Source organism: Corythoichthys intestinalis, chromosome 11, assembly GCF_030265065.1.
Source record: "Corythoichthys intestinalis isolate RoL2023-P3 chromosome 11, ASM3026506v1, whole genome shotgun sequence".
NCBI lineage: Eukaryota > Metazoa > Chordata > Actinopteri > Syngnathiformes > Syngnathidae > Corythoichthys > Corythoichthys intestinalis.
In genome coordinates, this window is record NC_080405.1 from 16,314,085 (window position 1) to 16,332,568 (window position 18,484).

At 37.9% G+C, this 18,484-nt stretch overlaps 1 protein-coding gene across 8 annotated transcripts in view; it reads right to left on the reverse strand.

Moving 5' to 3' along the window:
• diaph2 (diaphanous-related formin 2) overlaps positions 1-18,484 on the reverse strand; it is a 647,336-nt gene that overhangs the window by 430,618 nt on the left and 198,234 nt on the right. For all 8 annotated transcript variants that reach the window (XM_057849926.1, XM_057849922.1, XM_057849923.1 and 5 more), the window contains 2 exons: positions 4,297-4,371; positions 4,154-4,223 (listed from right to left, as the gene is read on the reverse strand). In XM_057849926.1, the coding sequence (XP_057705909.1) occupies positions 4,154-4,165 (12 nt within the window). In that variant the 5' untranslated portion in view covers positions 4,166-4,223; positions 4,297-4,371. The remainder of the gene's footprint in view (positions 1-4,153; positions 4,224-4,296; positions 4,372-18,484) is intronic.

Sequence of the window (18,484 nt, forward strand, 5' to 3'; positions counted from 1 at the left end):
GATATTGGACTGTGCCAGTGATTCTGGTAAGTCTTAAGCAGATACTCTCGGGTGCTTTTTTACGTCTTTGAGTATTCAGCGCTGAACTCTCGGCGCCATCTTTGGTGGACGGCCACTCCTTGGGCGAGAAACAACAGCTTTAGTAACAGCTTTATACTAATCAACAATCCTTGATCGCAGGTCTTCAGACAGCTCCTTTGACCAAGCCATGATGCATATATGACAATGCTTTTCATCAAGACCATTCTTACCAGGTGTGTGTTTTATAGTGGGCAGGACAGCTTTTTCAATTGCTCTTTATATCTCCTTAGGCAGAGGGTTCACTTACTTATTTTTCCTCCTTCTGTCATTGTTTGCATGCTACCCTCATTAAAATATGAAAACCTATCAATGTTTGGGTGATTTTTGTTAAAGCAGACATTGTTTTTACATCTGTGTGATTTTAACAAAGATCAGATCACATCTGATGGTGATTTTAGACAGAAATGTGAGAAATTCCAAACGGTTCAGAACTTACCTCTTGAAAGTTTGCATGTGAACAATAGTCTCTACAATTAAATTAATTCAACAAATTCTATTAAATAAAGGAAGTAAAGTAATATAATAACCTAACTAAACTATCAGGAAAAAAATTAAGAGAATGATAAATGAAATCAAGTGAGGACCGAACCCGAGGGACGTACTCTTTTCTTTAACCTTTTTAGTCCTCTTACCACTAAAGGCTCGGGTGACCACCAGTGGGGATTAGGAACAGGAATGTCAATTGGTCAGCAAGCCTTGAAATGTGTGTCACTACATGAGAAATGAGCAAGGCCTTCCCAAAAAGGATAATTAATTGAACTCAGAATGTCGTTTAGATGGTAAAATTAGCTTCACTATATTACCCCGTTATCTCAGATGGCATCATCCTCCACAGAAATCCAGGCCACAGAGTAAAACCAAAAAGGAGTTTTTATAGTATTATGTTTAATATGGAAGAATCTAGCCCAGTGCGCCTGAACAATTTTAAAGTCATTTTTGAAACATCTGCTTTTACTTTATTTCACCAGATATTTTGCATTATCATATTACGATCTGGAAATGCCACAATAAAAGGATCCATAAGATACTGTGGAGTGAACACAGAGGTGGCCGGAACACTCCTCTTAATCTGAGATCATTATTCATTAGGGGTGTAACGGTACACAAAAATCCCGGTTCTGTACGTATCTCGGTTTTGAGGTCACGGTTTGGTTCATTTTCGGTACAGTAAGAAAACAAAATGCAAAATATAAATGTGCTAGTTGTTTATTACACACCTTTCAACAATAGGAACATTAGCCTATACAAAGCTAGAATTCTGCTAACAAAGCGGGTATTTAAAGATAATCCGACAACAATTTGCCTTTCAGACCCCGCGTATTGGTCAGCTTTCTTTCTGAAAGAAAGAAGAAAAAAAGAAGTCCTGTGCTAAAGAGAAAAACAATCCCAATGACAAAGATTTTAACATGTATTTTACAAATGAAATGCCTCAATGAATCTTTTTTTTCTCTTATGAACGGTTTTCAAAAGCTTTATTGGTGGATTTTCTCAAGTTAAAGCGCCACACAGAAATTAATAAATTTAATTGTGTAAGTAGGATCTGTGTATTATTCTTATTATTTAATTATAGGTGTTTTAGCTCATTTTAATTTGTTTTATTTAAATGGGCTATAATTTATTTTATTATGTGTTTGTATTTTACAAATGTGATGTACTATTCATTTATATTGTATATTTTATGTTGTATAACTTTAGTTCCTATGTGAATATTAGTTCCTACTTGTTTTGTTGTGGTAGGAGGGTTTTCTATTGAACACGGGGCCGTGTTGGTTATTATTATAGCAGAGAAGACAGCAGTATATCAACAAAGACAAGTCAACTGTGCCCCGATCTACCACTCAAGAGATCTGATGGACTCAAAAAAGTGGGTTACGATTGCATATTATTTTGAAAATCAACCAGATCCACCGTATTTTTACACGAGTGACTTCCGGTCTGCCCGATCCTAACTACCGGTAGTAGTATTGACGCAGGAGGGTCGCGTTTCGCGTCAAATAATAAACTCTGCCGTTCTTTTCGCGTGTGTCGTGTTGAGCCGCTTCTGAGACACGTCTAACACGCGGCCGCACTGCGACTGGTGTGCATTGGCTGACTGACTTTAACGCCCGCGTTTCACTACGTTCTCGCGGCGGCCACGTTTTCACGCCGTTGACGTTTCTGGGTTATACTGTCCTACCGTGTTTAATCTACACAAAGAAACTGTAACCAGGTCAACTCAAAGCCTCGAAAAGTAAGGGTTACATTACGTCAGAAACTCGTTCGGTATGCCTCCATTCCGAACCGAGCACCACGTACCGAAACGGTTCAATACAAATATACTGTATGTACCGTTACACCCTTATTTTTCATACTGCTGAAGGGGGTTTACAGACGGTCTGTCCATGTGTGATGCTGGTGCACACAACCCTTTGGAGCTAGTAAATGGACAAATGGAGTGATCACCATAATATAAGAACATCCTTAAAGCAGTAATGTATTTAAAGTGCATGTGACACGAAAAAGCATGTTTACTTCATAATACACGCGGTATTTTATGCTCCTGAATGATATGGACCGCTTGGATGTGTGTGGAACTGATCGCTATATTTATTTAGTTTTTTTTAATCCCGCGCCATGAAAATGAGTGACTTCTGGCTTCGGTCTTGCATTGAGGAGGAGGGCGCTGTGACGTGTACGGTAGAAGGCGTCCTCTTCACTATACAGCGTACTGTTGTGTATGAGGACGAAGGATTCAGCTGATTTTGCGGATTAATACATTTATTTTTCGCATCACGCCAGCCAAACGGCTGCAGAAAAATCATTCTGTATGAGTGAGAGGTGTATGCGCCTTTTTGGAGTTTCAAAAGGTTCCCATTCATCTTGGATATTGGCCAAAACAAGCCCGACGACTACTATGGGACCATTGGACTTACGAGGAAGTGAGTAAACATCTTGTTTAGTATTATGTCAAATATTAATACAGCTATTACAAAGTAAACACTACAAACTTTCTTTAAATAAAGGACTATTACATTTGATCATTGATAGGCATGTAAAAAGCTCTCCTCATGTACATTAGCAGCAAGTTAGCTGCACAACAACTGCAGCCACCCTCCTCCGAGGAACGAACTGCTCTCGAACGAACAGAATTGCTCTCCGCCGGGCGGTTTGCCGATCCGCGAAGACAATAGACAACCCAGTCGTCATGTTAAATAATCCAGGCTAGTTATGTGTGATTTTCCGCTTGGAAGACTTTGAAACATCACTCGGTTCGGGTTAGCCTGTCGGCTAGCTGTCACGCCTTTTGGTTTGTTTACATTCTCCGAAGCCGGGGAAGGGAAATGACATATGTCCGATTTAGGTGTCATAAAATATTGTTCGGGAGGTGCGACAGTAAAGGTGAAGTTGACAGTTTTGACCATTATGGAGTAATTTTGCCATGTCGTCCTGAATAAATGCATTTTTATGATTTCACATTCCATTTAGCACAACACTGTTATTTGTGATGACCATGCCATTTATTTAGCAATTGGGGAAAATACTTGGATAAAAAGAATATCCTGTAAAAAATATTGAAGTAGAGACAGAAACAATGACATTTTGCAGCTCTCTTCGTCGCGCTTTCCTCGTTGTGAATAGTTCCCCCTTGACGGGCTGACTGGTCCTTCTCAAGGCATTTATATAGCTATTGGGGAAAAATACTTGGATAAAAAGAATATCCTGTAAAAATATTGGAGTAGAGAGACTGAAACAATGACATTTTTCAGCTCTCTTCGTCCCGTTTCCCTCGTTCTGAATAATTCCCCCTCAATGGGCTGAATAGTAAAACCGATGAGCCCAGTTTACCGCTGACGTCATCCACCTGTCGGGGACGCTAAAGCCCTATAATGGTAGGCGTGGCTAACCGGCAGATTAAAAGACTAATTTCTCGTCATCTGCGATTTGCTAAATTGTTGTATATAGTTGAATCGTCTCAAAATATGATTCTAATTCACATAATAATGCCATTTAAGACTTTTTCTCATGTCGTATGCTCTTTAAAACAGCTTGAAATTGTTGTTTGGGATGTTTTTATGAGCTGAGACATACAAACCTTGTTGTTCATGAAAGCCTTCAAGCATTGTATAAGTTTATGCTGATTTCGTTTATCAATGTTCTCCTGCCTGGGAAAAAACCAGAAATTATTAAAAGTATCTTTTTCAACAAGGGCAATCCATTTTGTAGGCGTAAACTCACTGTTTCTTATCCAAAAGCTTCTCCAGTGCATCCAGAAGAAGACCAAGACCTTCATGACCGAAGTTATTAACCCAACTGTGGAGGAAATAAAAGAACACAAAATATCCACTCAGTATTATTGACACAGTCTTAGTACCGAAAGCTATTTTAATAGGGAGAGTGAATCAAACATCCAATATTGGTTCAACCCTTAAGAGAACCACTCATTCAATCTAATGTCACGGGTTCGACACACTTAGATAAATGGATTCGTGTACTGGGTTTTAATTCCCAACACGACCCGAGCTGCACAACTCAGCCGTGACCTCCCTGACACTGAATACAGTTTGAATTTAAACTATACCCATTTAGGAGCAAATGATCATGCATCCATCTTCACTAGCGTTCCCATCAGCTAGCTGTTTGTATCAAGCCATGCCTTGAGAGCCGCCGTGTTACTGTGTACAAAATTGAGCAATGCAAGGAAGAAAACGCTGTAATCGATACTGGTTTTGTGAGAGATAATTGCCTATAAACCACAGAATATCGGGAGATGGCAAATGATTCAGTGCAGATGAGCCTGTTTGTATAAGGAGGCAAGCGGGAGGAAGACTTGTAGTAGTGGAGAAGCGGGGGTCGGCTGTGTAGTCACAGCCAGATGATGCCATTAGTTTTGTTTGGTTCCAGGATCCCTAAAAGTCAATAAAGACAAAATGTGTGGCACAATTTCTTAATTTAAAGGAGCATGAGTCAATGATTTATCCCATACTTTTACAAACATTTTGAATTCTAACGGTTTGAATATTAAAGCCATTTGTATTGATTTGCCAAGTCCGGAGAGCCCTGCGATTAAAGAGAGATGTGCCCTGACGCGATTGGTTGAGCGTATGTATTATTTTGATTGGTGACTAAATTAGTAAAGGCTGCAACCCCCACACGCCAACGTACTTAGCACACCAATCTGGAACTCACAGTGGAATTGATCAACAGAACAGCATGTCTTCTATCCAGATGACTACTACTTTAACATTTTGGTAGAGCTGTGTCTTTTCTCAACAAATGTTATAACCATCAATGAAAAAGATAAAGGTTTTATTTAGCCACTTCTTGTTTCTGCCAGGCATGAAATACTGGACCATCAAAACCACCATCATCAAAAGGATGTGGCAAATTGTTTACCGTCAATAATCTTATCAGACGCTATACTTATTTGAAAAGTGCGTAGAGTATACACAATCCGACACCTCACCAACAAAAAGTCTGAAAGTCAAATCAAGAAATTTTGAGAGATTAAATCCTCTTCTACATACTAAATCAGAAAATATTTTTAAAAATGTTTTCACTGTGTTCAATAATGTGTTTTTGTAAGTTAAATGCAAGTGTGAGTTTTTTTTATGACTTGTTTCTTAGTTACAGCTGGGTTTGGAATGTACTGTAACTGCTGCAGAGAACAAGTCTTTCTTTTCGCATTTTAACTGAAGAAAACAGTCCCTTAACAGCAATTTGTTACAGCAATTACTCTGGTTGCAAAATGTTGTGCTCTGGCTGCCGCGCGTCACACGAATCAACAAGGCATGCATAAATTGACCACCGGATGCAATCCGATAAGAACCGCTTGAGATTTTACTGATATTTCACAACATCACTGGGAGACTTTCAATGTGATCAGCGGTGTATAGAAATTGCATACAAACATTGTTCCATTAATGCGCTAGCCAGATGACAGTAAGAATATAGGTCTGTATTGCGCTTTCACATACTTTATTGAACATACGGCAAGCTAACATACAAATAAACATAATTATAAATCACTGTTGGCACCCATCTCCTCTGCTCTGTTCCGCTTTTGTCACTCTCTATGGGTGGGTAGAGTAGCGAAAACTTTTACTCAGATAGGAGTAGTGTTTCTTCTAAATAATATTACTAAAGTAAAAGTAATCATCCAAAACTTTACTCAAGTGCAAGTAAAGAAGTATTTTTTTTTTTTGTAAAAGAACACTCAAGTAATGAGTAACATTGTGAGTAACTGCTTAAGATGACAGATTTAAATAATGTGTTTTTTGTTTTTTTCTCAGCACAACTTAATCTATATGGACTGTTATTGTCATACTGTACAATAACCAATTACATGACCATGTTAGGCTAAAATGATAACACAAAAATCATCCAATTCAAACCAGAACAACACTTGAAACATCACCCGTCCAAAGAGCATGAGTACCCTCTCATGAAGAAAATCATTGTTACCTCTGATTGGTATAAAGGAGTCATGTGGTTATTGATCTGACATCTCATTGGTGAAAGTGAGACAGCTAATATCAGCATCTCTGGCAAAAATAAAGCCAATATGTAGAATAAAAAGGAGAAATGTAACGAGTCTAGTGTAGTCAAAAGTAACGGAGTACTGTTTCTTTTTCACAAATCTACTCAAGTAAGAGTAAAAAGTATTGTGTGGTAAAACTACTCTAAGTACATTTTTTTCTCAAAAAGTTACTCAAGTAAATGTAACCGACTAAATGTAACACATAATTATCCACCTTTGTGTAAACCCATAAAGTATTAATAGAAAATGCAACACTCCCTTCATTCCATCATTCTGCCAAGTGGCAGCATCATTTTGGCTATGGTAATTTAATTTGCTAATGAACAATTAAATTGATCAAATCCCAGTGCTTCAGATAGCATGGCTTATGTTCCCCTTTTCTTGCTTTATCCTTAATAACAGAATGTGTGTAAGCACAAATATGTATGGTTTTGGGCTTCCAAAACCAGTTTTTCATCATCTATGTTGACTGACTTGTGAATGTAAAAGGCCTTTGACTCTCCAGTTGAACCATGGCTCCATCATCACGCGAAAAACAATTTAACGTACTGATGTATTACGGCTCTGTAGCCACATAGAATCTACTCTGCCATTTGTGCTGAATTGATGTGTCTTTGCTGCATCATTCGTCAAAAATAGGACCGATGCGTATCTGATGTGAATGCCGCAAGCATTCCCTAAGAGACACATGGCGAACGTATTCTATGTAATCACGCACATTGATTATAACGGTATTTCAATTGAACCTTCAATATTTCCATCAAGCACGTGTCCATAAAAGATGAGTGCAAAAAGCAACTCAGTGAAGTACACAATAACACTGGAGTCAACTGTGTTTGTGATACATTACTGCGAGAGGTGAAAAAGAAACAAAGGTGGCATGGGTGAATGATCACGGTCCCAGAATGTAACTATGTTTATACTCCTTTCCATGGTGCTGTTATCAGTATTTGAAAAGCAAGATAATGGGACTAATATTTGTGTAGACAAATATTGTTTATTAGATGGTATACTTGGAATCACATCTTCCAAATAATGTTTGCTTTTATTTTTGTTTGTAGTTATTATTTGGCCTCATGTTTCTCATTGCTAAAGCAAATGTGGTGATATGAACATGCAAACAGACTGACTGGAAAGAGCTATGATTATGTTAATATTAGGGCTGTCAAAATTATCGCGTTAACGGGCGTTAATTAATTTTTTTAAATTAATCACGTTAAAATACTTGACGCAATTAACACAGATGTCCCGCTCAGACAGATTTAAATGACAGTACACTGAAACGCTCACTTCTTGTTATGGAGTTTTGCCGCCCTCTGCTGGCGCTTGGGTGAATGACCATCTCGCATATTGCCTCAGACAGATTACAATGAGGCCGTGTATGGACATTAAGAGTGAAGAGAATGCCACCGGCCGCTTGGGGGCAGCACCGTTCCATACTCATGTTATTTATTCTAAACGTGGGAGAATTAGTAGTTGTGAGACGTTTATGCTGTATTCACAATGCAATGCAAATTGCTATTTGTGCTCCACACATATTTCGGTAAGTTGTCTTTCTTTTAGTGGCAATTATGTGTCTCTTGTTGTATTTTGGGTAAGATATGTACAGATATATGTTATACAGTTGAGGCGAGTGGACACAGGCGTTCTTTGGACCGCGCTGTTTATTGGCAACTCCTTCACAACAAACATACAGTGGGGAGAACAAGTATTTGATACACTGCCAATGGCCAAATCCATTGGCAGTGTATCAAATACTTGTTCTCCCCACTCTCAGTATCGTTTAGTGAAAGCACAACAAAAATAATATTCCTATCTCTCCCAAAAAAAATAATGTTCACAAAAAGAAAAGCACTTCAGTCTATAGTAATGAGGCCCTATTCTGACACACAGTTAAACAACAATGCAAAATGAACTGGCATTCCATATCAAACTATCTATGCAAAATACACGTAAAACAGACTTTGGTCACTCTATTTTTATTATTGTTATTTTTATTCTTATTATTATTATATGAACTCTACTTTTGATTGAAAATTTTACTAATTTTATTAAAACAAAAACATGAAGAGGGGTTTTAATATAAAATTACTATAACTTGTAACTATAACATTTATCGTTTAAGAATTACAAGTCTTTCTATCCGTGGATCACTTTAACAGAAAGAATGTTAATGCCATTTGTGGATTTATTGTTACAATAAAAAAATACAGTACTTATTTACAGTATGTTGTATGTATATATCCGTTGTGTGTCTTATCTTTCCATTCCAACAATAATTTACTGAAAAATATGGCATATTTTAGAGATGGTTTGAATTGCGATTAATTGCGATTAATTACGATTAATTAATTTTTAAACTGTAATTAACTCGATTAAAAATTTTAATCGTTTGACAGCCCTAGTTAATATCAATATAGTCACTCATATTTAACACTTGAACGGTTTAAGAACCAGATAAAATTTGAGAGTGTAGCGTGCAAACCGATCTCGATTCTAAAGAAAATAAATTATGTATAGGTTTTAATATATATTTGACTTAAATGTGCAATGAGGAGCATAAATAGCTCTTATTTTACAAGGAGAATGTTTGACATTTGCTGTGCATTTCACTCATTTTAAACTTCAATTATAAAGTATTTCTACGAAATGAATTCTTTGAAATAGGTTATTGGTACAAAAATAATATTGTACGATACTACTTTAATGAATGTATTTGTGTAGTTGTACAGTATTTAAATCCTAACACAAACCAAGCAGACAGACAGACAAGGCCACATTTAAGAGGATCGTTCAGTGAGGGTCAACTAACTGTCCATGGTCAAGGTGTCCTTAGTCAACTACACAATGGGTCCTGAATTGCTCTGAGTGGGCATGGCAGCAACTTCAATGATAACAGCACCCTCTTGGGTGAAAATAAGCCACTAAAAAGTTCTTTGGCACTGTGATGGTATAGATAAATTGCTACTTAAGTGCTCACTATTTACCATTTGCACTATTTCAATACTAATACATTTTACAATAATGTTCATCCAACAGTGTATTATATGTTAAAGTATGTTGAAAGGGCAAGCGAAAAGTGCCAGTATGTTGGTTAGTTTCATTCAACATCTCCTTATTTATTTCCTATTAAGTGTAATTTTATCAGAAGTAGGTATGGAGCCTTGTTATGGGAAGCCTCTATTTATTCTGCATTATGTTTCAATTGAAGTCCTTCAGTTGTCCTCCTGTGGGAATACTGACTCGTTAGGTTCCAGAGAATTTCAACAGCAAATAGCACGATGAGATGTAGCTTGAAACCAAGCACCATCACTGTCTACTTTAGCAATTTAGCATGTCAAACATTGGTACATTATATCCTGACCATGAATATCGTTTAATGCTAATGTTGTGGAGTGTTTTCGACAACTAAAAGCATAAGCATACTGTCTACCAATAGTTCACCATGGCAATTGTTCAATGAAAATAAAAATTAAAGATGCAAGTTTGATTTTTGTTTTACGATCAAATTGCTGTCTGTTAATGCCTTACAGTAAGCTGCACCTATGGTGATGTGAACAACGAATACACATTAGCCTGAATAGTTGAAAATTATCGTCATCATTTACCATGGATATTACCCATCAACATATCTTAATGTTGACAACGTGATTAATGTTTTGATTTGATCATTGTTTAACCAATCTACAAAAGATTCATGTATCAAGATTTGAACTGTCCACACTGTCTCAAGGTGTTTTTGTCTCATGTTCAAACAGCCTTCATCAGTGTATGTACATAGTTAGTAAGGGAGTGTCAAAAAAATCAATTATTAGATGCATCGCGATTCAACACGTGACAATTTGATTACGATTCATAAATGTTCAAAAACAATGATTTTCCCTAATAACTTTATGACAGCCGCTTGTAGCGGAACGAAATTCAAGGCACGTCTGCCGCCAGGACACCTTTAACGGATGCACGCAGAACGTTATGATGGATGCTGCCGGTTACTGAGCGAGAGATTTACTGCTTTTCAAAAGACTGGAAAATAAATTTGTGTATGAGACAGGTAGGAACCTGGCAGTCGCGCTTCTGTGTGCAAGTTATTTTTTAGAGTTAGAGGGGACGAGAGGTAGTTCGTTGCTTCTTGTCTTTCAGTTGCCCAGCAGTAGTTTCAAGTCATGCCAATTGAAAACTGTCCTGAGTGTGTTGCAAAGTCCCTTGTGCCTCTGTAAAAAGTGAGTACACGACCCTCTTGTACTGTTTAGCCTTCGTTGTTTTGAGATGTTAACAGTTAGCGCCGAGCACTAAGCCCACAGCGAATTTGCTAAAGTGTATTTCCATGTCCATTTGTCCGTTATTTGTTGGTGTACAAAAGTTACTCCATATGCAGAACGTGTAAAACCATGATTAAGTACAGCGGTAACACTACAAACATGCAAAATAGTACAGAAATCTGTGAAAACAAAGTATATTGGTTAAAAGAAGTCTTATTTCTAAAGACACTTTGTTTCCAGAAAATGTGGAATTCATTCCACCAGCGTAAATGTTCTAGTATTGTTGAGAGAAATAAGTACTGCCTTTGCAAAAGCTAATGTTTTTTGCAACTTTCTGTGAAAAAGAGTATCTCAAGGTCAGCTGTGTGTTGTATGGGCATGTTGAGAAATAAGTATTGCCTTTAAAATGGTTAATGTTTTTGCACTTTCTTGTAAAAATAAATAAATAAATAAATAAATAAAGGAGTTTAAGGGCAGCTTTTTGTTATATGGGCATGTTTCCATCGTTCCTGTTGAATCATTAGGATATTTTAAATATTGGACATAAATTTGTTTGGCTAATTTATTAATTAGTCATGTATGATGCATCGATAATGGTGATAATCGCAATAACAGTGATCATTGTCCATACCATGATCATCGTTCAATAATCGAATTGTAGCACCCTTAATCGTAAAAGAATCGAATCGTGGGGTACCTAAAATGGCAAACCCCTAATATTAATTAGGCTTGGAACGACAACACTAGCTAATGTTTTGGTGTGGAAACTAGCTGTATTACAGATTGAGATTAATGTTATTTGTTTATTTATTTATTTATTTACTTACTTTTATGGCGGGGGTTTTCATATAATTTTTTGTCAAGCTTCAAAGAAACCCATGTTTGTTTACGACTACATTTTTTTCAGTTATTTTCACTAAACTGGTAGTAGTGATGGCCAATGAAGCTTCTTGTGAATCTCCGAACCACTTGGCCAAATTGACTCGAAAATAGATTCAGTTCATGAAACTTCATTACCATGACATATCCTGGCAAAAGCTGGAACTGCGAGGGCTCACAAAATGTCTTTCTTTTTTATGTGCTATTTCGTCATCCTCTTACAATGATCGCCTAAGTCACTTTATTTATTTATTCATTTATTTATGTATTTATTTATTTTTGGAGAAAAGAATTATTGAACCAAATTCTCATTAAACTACTAGTCCTTCTCCAAAAAAAAAAGAAATTGCATATTGTGATAAAGTTCATTATTTTCTGTAATGTACTCATAAACATTAGACTTTCATACATTTTAGATTCATTACACACAACTGAAGTAGTTCAAGCCTTTTATTGTTTAAATATTGATGATTCTACCAAAAAGTCAAGAAAAACAACAAATTAGCATATTTCATCCGACCAATACAAAAAAGTGTTTTTTAATACAAAAAAAGTCAACCTTCAGTGAATTATATCAGCTACGCACTCAATACTTGGTCGGGAATCCTTTTGCAGAAATGACTGCTTCAATGTGGCGTGGCATGGACGCAATCAGCCTGTGGCACTGCTGAGGTGTTATGGAGGCCCAGGATGCTTCGATAGCGGCCTTAAGCTCATCCACAGCGTTGGGTCTGGTGTCTCTCAACTTCCTCTTCACAACATCCTACAGATTCTCTATGGGGTTCAGGTCAGGAGAGTTGGCAGGCCAATTGAGCAAAGTGATGCCATGGTCAGTAAACCATTTACCAGTGGTTTTGGCACTGTGAGCAAAATCTCCTGATAGCTATTTGCATTGACCCTGCCCTTGATAAAACACAGTAGACCAACACAAGCAGCTGACATGGCACCCCAGACCACCTGACTGTGGGTACTTGACACTGGACTTCAGGCATTTTGGCATTTCCTCCTCCCCAGTCTTCCTCCAAACTCTGGGACCTTGATTTCCGAATGACATGCAAAATTTGCTTTCGTCTGAAAAAAGTACATTGGACCACTGAGCAACTTCTGCCGCTGTTTCAGGTTCAAAAGTGACTTGACGTGGGGAATGTGGCACCTGTAGCCCATTTCCAGGTTTCTGCAGGTCCCCCAAGATCTGGAATTGGCCCTTCTCCACAATCTTTCGCAAGCTGTGGTCACCTCTTCTGGTTGTGCAGCGTTTCCTGCCACACTTTTTCCTTCCCACTGAGGTGCCTTGATACAGCACCCTGGGAACAGCCTATTCACTCAGAAATTTCTTTGTGTTTTAGCCTCTTGCTTGAGGGTGTCAATGATGGCCTTCTGGACAGCAGTCGGGTCAGGTCGGCAGTCTTGCCCATGATTGCAGTTCTGAGTAATGAACCAGGCTGGGAGTTTTTAAAAGCCTCAAGAATCTTTCGCCAGGGTTTTGAGTTAATTCGTTGATTCAGATGATTAGGTTAGTAGCTTCTTTAGAGTACCTTTTCATGATATGCTAATTTTTTTAGATAGGGATTTTAGGTTTTTCTTGACTTTTTTGACAAAATCATCAATATTAAAACAATAAAAGGCTTGAACTACTTTAGTTGTGTTTAATGAATCTAAAATATACGAAAGTCTAATGTTTAGCATTACATTACAGAAAATAATGAACTTTATCACAATATGCTAATTTTTTGAGAAGGACTATTGATTATTAATTCCATTTCAGGGGCATAATTGAGTACCGTAATTTTCGGACTAGAAGCTGCTACTTTTTTCCTTCATTTTAAATCATGTGGCTTATAGTCCAGTGTGGCTTATTTGTTGATTTATTTGGGTTAATCAGTAACACTTCATTTGACAGCGGCGTCATAAGACTGTCATAATTATGACATGACACTATCATGGGCATTACTGAATGCTTGTGTCATTGAGTGTCATCCAGCAAATTATGTCTCTAACCCCATTTATGTCCAGCTTGGATCTTTTACATCCATTCAAAAGTGAAATAATTTGACTAAATGACGTCTGTTATAAGCATTCATTAATGCTCATGACAGTTTCATGTCATAATTATGATTGTCTAATGACAGTCTTATGGCACCAGTGTCAAATAAAGTGTTACCAAATAATATAACTAGCAGTTAATGAAACAAGTGGAACAGTAACTGAAATAATAATTACCACAGAACATGAATTGTGATTGTTATTTACATCTATAGCGCTGCAATGCATGCTAGGAGGCATGTTGGACAACAACAGTGTTGACAGCAGATGGCAGCAGAAGTTGACTGTCTACCCCAAGGGAGCAGTGATGCCCATATGAAGCGTCTTGAAGCAATAAAGCATTGCAGCCAATTGGTTCAAAGCTTCATGGTTGTTCATTTGGTCTTACGACAGTCATATGATGCCGCTGTCAAATAGTGTTACCGGTTAATATCTTTTGGTGTAAATATCTCGTAATACACTGAGGACAGCTGTGGCTTATAGTCCAGTGCGGCTTATCTATGATAAAATGCAGTTTTCGTGCCAAATTTGGTGGGTGGCGTCAGGTGCGCCTTATAGTGTGAAAATTATGGTAATCCTTTTGACTAAGGATGTAGCCAATTTTAGTAGAGGTGGCCAGTATCCTGAGGAAATGTTCAAGGGGGAAAAAAGTACATATTTTTCTATATATGGCTTCGGCGAATATTTGAAGAGGGCGACTATATACAAACAAAGAATTATGAATGTGTTTTTTGTCACTGATGTGAGCGGTACGGGGGAAAACTTGCAGTGTGGTCGTGCAACTATGGTCATTAAATGTGATGAGGAACATTCAAAGATTTTTATTGAGGTACATTATTATCTGCACAGTATTTGGATTGAGTGGATGTCTTTTTTTGCTTACAACTTCTCCACATTTAGAAAATACTCGCTCACGGGGAGCAGATGACGCTGGTGTGCATAAAATATGTTTTGCCAAGTCGAATAAAGAAGGGTACACATTCTGATGGTTCTGCCAGTAAATGAGTGGGTTTTCAGCTCTTCCCACTGGCAGATCAGTAAAGTATCGCTGCACTTCCTTTGTTGCATCTGCTGAAGTATTCCTTAACCTCCTGGTATCAGACGCATCTCTGTCCAGAGTATCGATACTGAACTTTAATTTTTTTAGGAATGTAACTTTTTAAAATGACATTACTTATGTTACGTGTTTGTAGACAGCGCACGAACCTGATCAGGAGCGATCAGATTATAGTGTTCCCCCATTTCAGAACGACCTCTCTTCCTAGCTTGCTCGTTAATGATCAAACAAAATAAATTTCTCAGCAAGTCAAGCGCAAAAACGCACACGAACCACGACGACACCGACCCACAAATTTAACATTTGTTATGAATTAATGAGATGCCCTAATTCCCAAATCGCCTCAGCCAGTCACTTGTGTCTGTGACCCATATGATTGGATTATGACTGATAGGGCATTTTCATTCAAGAAATGAAACAGGTAACAGGTACTTCTTAATAGTGAAATTAGGCAATTGTTAAAAACTAGTCTACTGTTCACGGGAGGCAAGTATCAAAATTTGCTACAGTAAATGAAAAGAGAAATACGTAACAGGCTTGATAATTCTCAGGGGAAAACCAAGTGACAAACATGGCAGCTGAAGAGAAGAGACTAAAAACAGTCGGCAGCCGACGCTTCAGGCGATTCCATCTGTGGGAGGCTGTGTGTTTTCCACATGCCATACACCTGTGCAGGACAGCCTGAGAGATAATGCCCTCAGCAAAATGGCCCAACGGCCACCTGCACTACTAAGCAGGTGTGCAGCCCCACCAGTTAAACTATTAGACAAACACAAGCCTGTGGGAGCAAATTAACAGGCTGCCCAAACACAAAGGAACAAGAAGAAAAGTCACAGTAAGCAGTCACAGTAAGAAGGAAAAAAAAAAAAAAAAAGTTAAACAATAATTTGGTTGAAAGGCACATGTGTTAAAGCATTTTTTTCAGAGTCTGCACTACAGTATTCGTTCAACACACTCACTAGAACTCATTTCAGCCAGTGACAAACAATAGTGTACTGCACGAATACTATTTTTAGACCGTGACGTCGCCATTGTAACACGGAAGTGGGACATTATAGACACGCCCTCGCATACAATCCATGTTATTTCTGCTTTTTTTTCCCTCCAGTAAGCCTTCAAAAAAGAACATGTCGATCAAATGCTGCTGCTATGGAACTTGTAGAAACGACTCTAAACATTACGACATTTGAAGGATGTTTTCTTCACACGTTTCCCGAAACCAAAAACTCAACAAAAAATGTGAATAATGGATCAACTTGTGCGGACGTCCAAAAGACCAGTTTAACGCCAGCAAGGTGAACCCATTCACATTTCATATGCAGTAAACATTTTGTTGGGGGCTATGGTCCTACAGAGGACAAAGAGGTAAGTCATTTTGATATTTTTTACTTATTTTTTAGCGTGGCGTTTTGCCATGCTGCTTCTGTCTGACAATGGATGACCTGAAAAAAAAAAAAAAAAAAAAAAAAAAAATGCTATCTGACTGCCACTGTTACCTTTTCTGTTGTTATAAACAACTTTAAAAAAGGGGTAAGTGTAAATAAATTACAGAATTGAGATTTGTTATTTAATGAAAAAATTAAAAGTGTTCGCTGGCTCTCACTGAGTAGCATTTGCGATCGCTACACAAAAATAGCAATGTAAATTGCCCCCAAGAATGGTCAGAGATGTAAGACAACCAGAGGATATGATATATACAGTAAAGACAGGACGTATGGTGGTAAAGGATAGATTGTCGAAACAGAAGAATGTCATTGTCAGTGTCATAAGGCAATGCACACAAGAAAAATATGTCGATAAAAAAGCTACCTCTGGATCAGGTCGGCTCTTTTTGCCAATTTTTTTAGCCCTCGACACTCAAGCATTCTCTTTAACTCAACCTTTGTATGTTCTTCCACATCTTTACCAGTGAATTTGGTACCAGGGATATCATTTTCGGACAGAATTGGTAGGTTTAGCTCAGTAATCATCTCGTTAGTACAATATTTCCATTCATTTACTATTAGGGACAAACAGGATGTTAACCCGCCTTGAAACAATTGCTAACGTCATGAATATTAATGAGCAAAAGTGATGTGTTGCTTGCAGTACGCCATTGACGTGTGCATTATTGTTTTGACTTTCCCTTTTGCATTTTGCCAACAAGCTTTCTAAAATGACCGACATCAACTCTAAACTGACATGAAGCAAAAGGATTTTACATTTTACATTAAAAAAAAAAAATCTTCTGTTCCACTTATCCTCACAAGGGTCACTGGGTTGCTGGGGCCAATCTCAGCTAACTATGGGCGGTAGGCAGTGTAGACTCTGAATTGTTGGTCTGGCAATGGCGTACCGCACGCATGCTATTTTTAGACCGTGACGTCGCATCGTAAAGCGGAAGTAAAGCGGAAGTGGGACATTATCGACCCGGCCTCACATAGAAACAACGTAATTTGTGCTACTTTTCACCGGTAATCTTTCAAAAACGAACATGCCGATCACACATTGCTTTTTTGGAACTTGTAGAAGCGACTCGAGACATTACGACACATGAAGGATGTTTTCTTCATATGTTTCCGGAAACCAAAAACTCGGGAGGAAAAAATGTGAAGACCGAATCAACTTGCGCGTGCGTCATATTTCATATGCAGTAAACATTTTGTTGGGTTGGCATGGTCTTTCAGAGGACAAAGAGGTAAGCCATTTTTATATTTTTAACTTATTTTTTTAGCGTAACGTTGTGCCGTACTGCTTCTGTCTGACAATGAATGATCTGAAAAGAATTACAATGGTATCTGACTGCCACTGTTACCGTTTCTGTTATTTATATATAAAAAAAAAACAACTTTAGTAGGTGGGAAATGTAAATAAATTATAGAATTAAGATTTGTTATCAATGAAAAAATTAAAAGTGTTTGTTGGCTGTCACTGAGTAGCATTTGCGATTGCAACACACAAAGCTAAATTAACCCCAAGGACGGTCAGAGACGTAGGACAACCAGAGGATATATAAGAAAGACAGGGCTGATGGTAAAGGATAGCTTGTTGAAACAGGGGAATGCTATTGTCAGTCGCGTCGATAAAAAAGCTAAGGCTATGCTTAGGTCAACTCGTTTTTTTAGTCCTTTTCAGCCTTCGACACTCAAGCCATCTCTTTAACTGAACATTTTTATGTTCTTCCACATCTTTGCCAGTGAATTTGGCACCAGGCACATCATTTTCGGAGAGAATTGGTAGGTTTGGTTCTGTAAACATCTCCTTCGTACACAATTTCCATTCATTTCCTCGTTTGTCCCTACTTAGCAACCGTAGCTAATGTCATGAATATTAATGAGCAAATGCTCAAATGAGGGCAAATGCTGAAAATGGACCTATAATGCACATACTTACAAATAAAGTCAATCTGAAGTGGTTAAGGAACCTACCATGCTTGTTGTTGGGAGGAAACCGGAGTACCTGTAGAAAACCCTAGCCCCATTATCATGTGAAGAATTTCATTTAATTTTGAAAATCAACCTTATATTTTATTCTTTAGCCACATAGCTACAGTCACACGCTCGATTGTTGTGTTTGCTTGCGGCATCCGGCAAAAATAGCCGGAGCACCAATGCAACAGAGATGCAATGCAAACGCTGCCTGTGTAACAACAGACTCGTTTATAATGGT